Source organism: Galendromus occidentalis, unplaced genomic scaffold, assembly GCF_000255335.2.
Source record: "Galendromus occidentalis unplaced genomic scaffold, Mocc_1.1 scf7180000077475, whole genome shotgun sequence".
In the NCBI taxonomy this organism is placed as follows: domain Eukaryota; kingdom Metazoa; phylum Arthropoda; class Arachnida; order Mesostigmata; family Phytoseiidae; genus Galendromus; species Galendromus occidentalis.
In genome coordinates, this window is record NW_003805463.1 from 1,705,638 (window position 1) to 1,712,386 (window position 6,749).

General features: G+C 51.9%; 1 protein-coding gene across 1 annotated transcript; it reads left to right on the plus strand.

The window, feature by feature from the left end:
- The first annotated feature begins 444 nt into the window (after positions 1–444).
- LOC100902418 (leukocyte receptor cluster member 8) lies at positions 445–3,505 on the plus strand. Its single transcript, XM_018640168.2, has 5 exons — positions 445–647; positions 741–1,052; positions 1,175–2,251; positions 2,378–2,585; positions 3,358–3,505. The coding sequence occupies exons 1-5, from the start codon at positions 518–520 to the stop codon at positions 3,503–3,505; spliced, it is 1,875 nt and encodes a 624-aa protein (XP_018495684.2). The 5' UTR covers positions 445–517.
- Positions 3,506–6,749: the final 3,244 nt, after the last annotated feature.

The window sequence follows — 6,749 nt, forward strand, 5'->3', positions numbered from 1 at the left end:
CCGTATCTCTCTCGATCTGATGTGAGGCGTGTCTAAGGGAGTGGAATCTCATGTTTTCTGTCCTTCACTGAAAAGAGTCTCTGCAGTTTTCAGGTATCAACAGTTCAAATTCCACCATGGATATTGAACTCTCAGACTTGCCTCTGCCTCCGGGGCTCCCTTCGGCAACAAATGCCGTGCAATCTTGTCCTCAGGGCACTGTGGGGGGCGCAAGCTCGTTCGCCACGCCCGCATGGCAGAAAGCAATGGAAGAACTACAAAAGGTGAGTTGAACATGGATTTCTGTGTTCAGCGATGGCTGTTGCGAGCTCCTTCGGAGCGCTGCGGTGCTCTCGCTCGAGACTGATTCGATCTCCAATCGTTCAAGGTTCAAGGTACATCTTCGAGCGCAGTGAGTCAGTCAGCCGCGATGGCTATGGTACAACAGAGTTTCGTGGATGATAGCTCCAATTTCGGAGTTCAGAACGGCGCCTATTGGACTCCGGTCAATGATTGGGCATACAAAAATAGAACGAACATGCTGTACTACGGGACAGGATATGAATCTTATGCCACTCCACCGCCCGCGCCTTGGGGATGGGGTGTTGGACCTCGTCAAAAAAACGCTCGTCCACGAGCAGCGGCCGCCATTCCCCCTCCGCAACACTGTGAGTAACTGTGACTGCTTTTTGAAGAGAGCGGACATCATGATTCCACCGATTGAATGGAGTCGACATTCAGCGTCTCCGAAATGATTGCAGATACACCCGCTAATCATCAAACAACAGCGGCTCCCGAAATCCCAAAACGACCAACGAATGGTTTAGGTAAGGCACAGTATGGGAGTCAGACGAAGGGATCGCCAATTAGCAAGCAATCACTACCTCAACAAAAGGGCGCGATCGGCTCGAGCGCCAAGAATCTCGCGGATGCCGATTCGACTCCGGGTCGGCAGAGTAAGAACGCTCTGGACGAAACAACCTGGCCACCCAAACTGAAGGAATACGCGGCGCGGGCATTTTCGAAATGCAAATCCCGATTCGACAAGAATCAAGTGGAAATCATCCTCAAAGGTGAGAATCCGATAGCCATGGCATAACTGATAGATTTCCATTCTCGGCGAACACAAACTAGCTCTTCGCCCTTCAAGGCCCTGAGATTCAAAATCGAACTAATTCCTCGCGCCTCCTTGCAGGGAAAATAACGGCAGCCATCGAAACCGACCGACTGTGGAGCATCAACTGGGACGAGGAAGCTCTGCCGACAGTCTACAGCGAAACATTGGAGAAGGCCAAGAGAGAAGCTGAAGAGAGACAACAGAAGTTGAAGCGAGAACGTGAAGAGTTCTTGAAGGAGAAGGAACGAGAGAAAAATCGGCGATCTCTGAGTTCATACGCTGCCGAAACTTCGTCGGACGATACATCTAACGGAAATCGAGCGATTGACGGGAGACATGACTTTAGGAAATCGAGCGATTTGCAAACCGTTTCATCGGTCGTCAGGAACGCGAAATCCAATCGCAAAGACAGCGATAAGAAATCGAACGAGAAGCACCAGAACGATTTTCTTTCTCTCTCAACCCCTTCGCACAAACAGCGCAAATCGGTCATCGATAGGTTGAGCTTCACAAAGGGGGGTAAAGTTGTCGACGACGATGACAGTGGCAGCGGTCGCGATAAGGACTCAAAGGGTCCGACTTCGCTCAAGAAGAAAAAGTTCAGCCGAAAAATTCTCGACGATGAGTCAGATTGCGACCCGAGCGTCCTACAGAAACGGGCAAGACGTTTCGGTGGAGAGCAATCCGTCAAAGTTCGAAAAACAGATATGTCGATGAACTCCACACTTTTCGCCGATAACTCGTACGAGGATTGGCAGCAGAACGCCATTGAGGGCACATGCACCGATATTGAGAAAGCGTACTTCCGTCTCACTTCCGCCCCCGACGCTAGCACGGTGCGACCGGTGCATATTTTGAGGAAGTCGCTTGAAATGATCAAAAAGCACTGGATCACGAAACAGGACTACCATTATGCCTGTGACCAGCTTAAGTCCCTCCGTCAGGATCTCACCGTACAATGCGTTCGTACGCTTTTCACCATTGAGGTGTATGAAACACATGCGCGAATCGCGCTAGAGAAAGGCGATCACGAAGAATTCAACCAGTGCCAGACACAACTCATGTCCCTTTACGCGGAGTTCCCCGAGGCCGAGCATCGGTCCGAGTTCATCGGGTACAAATTGCTCTACCAAGTATTCACCGAAAATGTCACTGGTACGTACCGGATCTCAATATTGCTTTACAGGTGCAAATATCTATTCGTTCAGAGGGTCAATTCAGATGTTCGTCGTTCTCAGTCGGCCTTCGATACTCGACTGAGTGAAACCGTTTTCCTTGCAGACATTAACGACACGGTGACAACGCTTACGAGCGTCGAGCGAAAGGACCCGGTGATCTCCCATGCGGTGCGCGTAATTTCGGCTTGGAACACGAGAAACTTCAATCGACTGTTCAAACTGTTTCGGTCCGCTCCTCGAATGTCACCTTATGTCATGGAATGGTGTTTGGACAAGGAGCGAATTGCGGCCTATAAGGCATTAGTCAAAGCGTATGTACTGGCGGTTAGGCGAATTCTGGTTGTGGGGCATTGCGTCGGGGTGGGTGAAAAACGTTTTTGGAGAGATCTCTCCGGGAGGTGCGTTGCTTCGTCGGGACCGACTTGCGAGTTCCTCCGAGGCAGAGTCAGGGTTTCATATGTTTTGGTCGGGGGGAATCTAGTCGGCTGCCCACAGTCTGGTAAGTACTGCTCGTGGGGCTGAAGTACCGCTGCTGTTAGAGAGCACAACTCTAGTCACGACGTCGTATACTTCGAGAATCCCGCTTCCGGATGCCCTGACGCTGAACGGGGTTGCTCGCTCAGAAATCGATTCTACGTTCCCGTATACAATCGAACCACCTGTTCCCCGAGGGGGAGGTGGCTGGTCTCTCCTTCCCGGTTCGCCTCATGAGCGGAAATATGCATCGGGCGATATGCGATCGAGGATCAATGTTCGTGATGATAGCTGCCCCAGATGATGATCTAATCGACTCGGTCATAATCCGCCTATCGCTTCAGTCTGCAGTGACTCATAGTCGAATTCCTCATTGGGGACTAGCGAAGATCCACCTATTCCTTCTGATCGAGATCCCTCGTCGATTCGCTCGTTGAACCAAAAAAAACTGGCTGACCTTTTCCTCGATGAGCAATGCTCTCGTCGACGCTCACGATCGCGTCGTTTTGCTGGATCGACATTTTCCGAGAGGGCTCCTGGGGGTTCCTTTGTGATGCCTGGCGATGCGCTTGAGCTTCAAAGCAACTAACATGATTTGTGTTTTTATAGATTTCGTCCAGATTTGCCGTTGGATTTTGTGCAGGACAGTCTATGTTTCGATGGTATTGAGGAACTGAAAGACTTCCTGGGAGACCAGAACGCCATCGTCCGAGGAAATGTCTTGGACTGCAAAGCGTCTTTTGCGCAAATGTCGTGAACACTGGAGACGGATGCGACTACTGCCGGTCTTGAACAGCCGTTTCCGGGTTCCATTCATCGACCTGCATTCAATCATCGACCAGCATATTGAAAGCCCGCCATCCTTCCATCAAGTATCCAGTCGGAGCGATTCCGAGACCGTTGCAAAGTATCTACAGTAGCTCGCTGTCAAACGAGAGCTCGCCTCCGCTCCGGGTAGAATCTATCAAACCGAGAATCGGCAGCCCTCTCGCCAGCTCCTCCTTCTGCTCACGCACATCGGAGATGGTGGTCCCGCCAAAAAGTTCAGTGGAGATAGTATGCAAACCGTTTATCCTATCACCTCACAACTCCATAGCCACCACTTCACTTTACCTCGAAACATGACGGAGCGATACATGTATAGAGTTCATCGGCGAGGCGAGGCCGCAACTCGGAAATGTCTGACAAGACCGGGCGGATTTTCATGGGGGCCACCTGATGAGGGTGGCGACCCCGTGCCAGGGGGTATTCCCCAAGATGAAAGATGTAGCACGGGCCCGATTTCTGCAACCCATCGGCCGGCGCTTCTTGTGGCATAATTCCCTGTCCCATGCGAGGGTGGTTGCGAGAAGATGAGTTGCTTCTCGGGCAAGCTCCAAACTACGATTAAAAAATCTTCCGATCTAAGGGAACCTCCGGCAGCCCAGAACTCGCCAGCGAAACTTCGGGGGAGGCCATGGTCAACGGCGACTCGAGTGGTGTTCAAATACTCGAGCCTGCCATCCGATGCAGGAGTACATATGAACCAACCCAGACATCTCGATGTGGATGAGAGCGGGTCACCGAGTAATCGCATAAATGACGGTCGAGCGGGCAGCGTCGTCAGTGCAAGTCTTCAACTGCCAACTCGCGACGGAAGTGAAATGTCAGGCAAGCTCCCGAAGGTCTCACACCGTAAGTAGAGGAGACTCAACTGTGCCGCTCTACACTTATGTCAGCAACTCTGCCGACCGGCTTCATCGCAGTGATAACTTCGAGGCGGTTGCACCGGAGCTTGTTGTTTCGCTTAGGTAACTTGTACAAACACGAACTTCAGTCGGGCTTGCCCCTGATGTCAACCTCCTCAACGGTAAAGTACATTCATTTAATGATATGTCAAGCGACGAGCATTGTTTTTCCTTCCTACAGAGGTTCAATAAACGGATCTTATTTTTGACACAAATGAGTATCGTTCACCTGTGAGCCTGAAAGTCGGTCGGAGTCGAGTTTCGAATTTCCGAACTCTTGTCAGTCGCGTCCCTGCACAGCTCTGAGCGATTGGTTCGAACGGGAAGGGGGAGGGGGAGAGGGGGCTTCGATACACAAAGAGAGAGAGAGAAAACTCCGGAACAGGTGGAAGCTGTATGAACAGCTGCTGTCAAGTCTCAACACAGAGAGGAATCGCTCGAGAAACTTGATTCTTCCGTGGCCGTGGGATCTGAAACCTGTGTCACTTGGTGAAAGCTCTTCCTAACTGGTGGTTCAGGGATCACTTGCTCTCCGTGGCTGCAGGGAAATGATTCGTTGAAGATCCCTGCTTCGATAGAGGGGACGGAACGGAGGACTGGAGACCGACAGAAGCCGAACTCAGACTGTGATGGGGTCCGCTGGCCATTGAGCATCGCTGACGGCGCTGCTGTGTTGCAATGCCGATGGGACCGACAAACGGGATCGCTTAATCATCCGGTGATCCGCGAAGCCACGCAGCCTGAAAAATGTCCGAGCCTCAGCCTTCCTCTACCGAAGCGATTACTTCTACTGAAACGCGTTTTACTTCTCGTCAAAAGAAGTTTGGCTCGGAATGTCATCCGCCGACCTTCGAATATTCGTGTCGCGTACTTCCCTCCGAGCTGTACCTCCATTCTGCGAGCTCTTGATCTGGTTACCTCACATACATTTGTACAAGGTTCTCCTGAGACTCATCTTGCCGCGGCTATGAGGTGGTACGCGATAAGCTCGGAGACAATGTAGATCTGCCGAACTCCGAGCGGAGGTCGTATATCTCTTCAGATCGAAAGGGAACCTTGGATTTGGCCGAGGATCCTGACGATTGTGGGCGTCAGGCTCAATTTCGAGGTCACGTTCGACGCTTTCCGGCTAGTGACGGCCAGTACTTCCCTTTCGTTTTCGCGACCCTCCTGATCGGCTCGGCGACTTTGGGGAACGTCTCTAATGTTGATGCTCCTGAGCCTTTCTCTCCCGCTCTGATACTTTTTTCAGCTGCGACGAAACCCTCCTCGACACTTCGGCCACATCGACGGTTTCAGCCCCGAGATTCTCCCTTTCTAAATTGAGTTTGGCTTCCCTCATCGATCGCGTCACTTCATTGAGCTGCTCAAAGATCTGGAAGTGCTTGGCTCGAATGAACACCTCGCCTCCGAGAGTTCTTACCAGCGCAGCCGCTCCGTGCTCACGGTGTTCCTGTTTAGTTTTCTGTGTGGTTGTCTTGTCCGGGGAACTGAGGAGCTCGTTTCCGAGCTTCTCCAGTTCCTCGTTGAGGTTCCGTTTCTGTTTTTCTTCCTCCTGTGGAGCGGCCTTCCCTGTCGTCTTGGATATAACCCATCTGGGAATCATCTTCGAATCACTGAGGGAGTCCATGCTGGGTTGTATTGTACGAGAAGGCGACCGTAAGCATCATTCTTCGCGCACTCCGTCGGCTCGAAAAAGCATTCAGCGTGGCTCCTCTCGAAAGGCCTTGAGCATCTTTCCGTGGTGTGCAAACGGGCGGGTACTGTGACTGCTGTAGAAAATCGTCGCTCAGCGGATCCATCTCCTTCTCGAGACGGTGGATCACGGAGTATACACGACGCAACCGGCGTAGTACGCGATGTTGGAGGCAGCGGGCCTGCTCTTGGGCACAGCGTTCGTTCGGGGGTCGGGTCGAGCTTGGGTAATGCCGATCGGAGAATCATATTATACTCTGACAATGAGAGTCCCCGAGGCCCGACAACGAGAGTTTTAGCTTCGTAGATGAGCTCCGTCAGGGCTCTCGTTCGGCTCTACGCTCGCAGCTAAGCTACACTGAGCGCGAAGTCTCAAGATCGGTCTCACAGAGTAGCCGTGGACGCCCCCCACCGAGAAGCAGATGGAGACTCAGATATCCCTTGTATTCAAGATATTCTAATCAGTAGATCAAATTCATCAGAATCATCAGATTTCATTCTATCGCACTGATGAGGACATGGCCTAGAACGAGGGGTCTCAGACCTTAAATTTTTGGCGGGCCACGTTCGAGCGCTGCA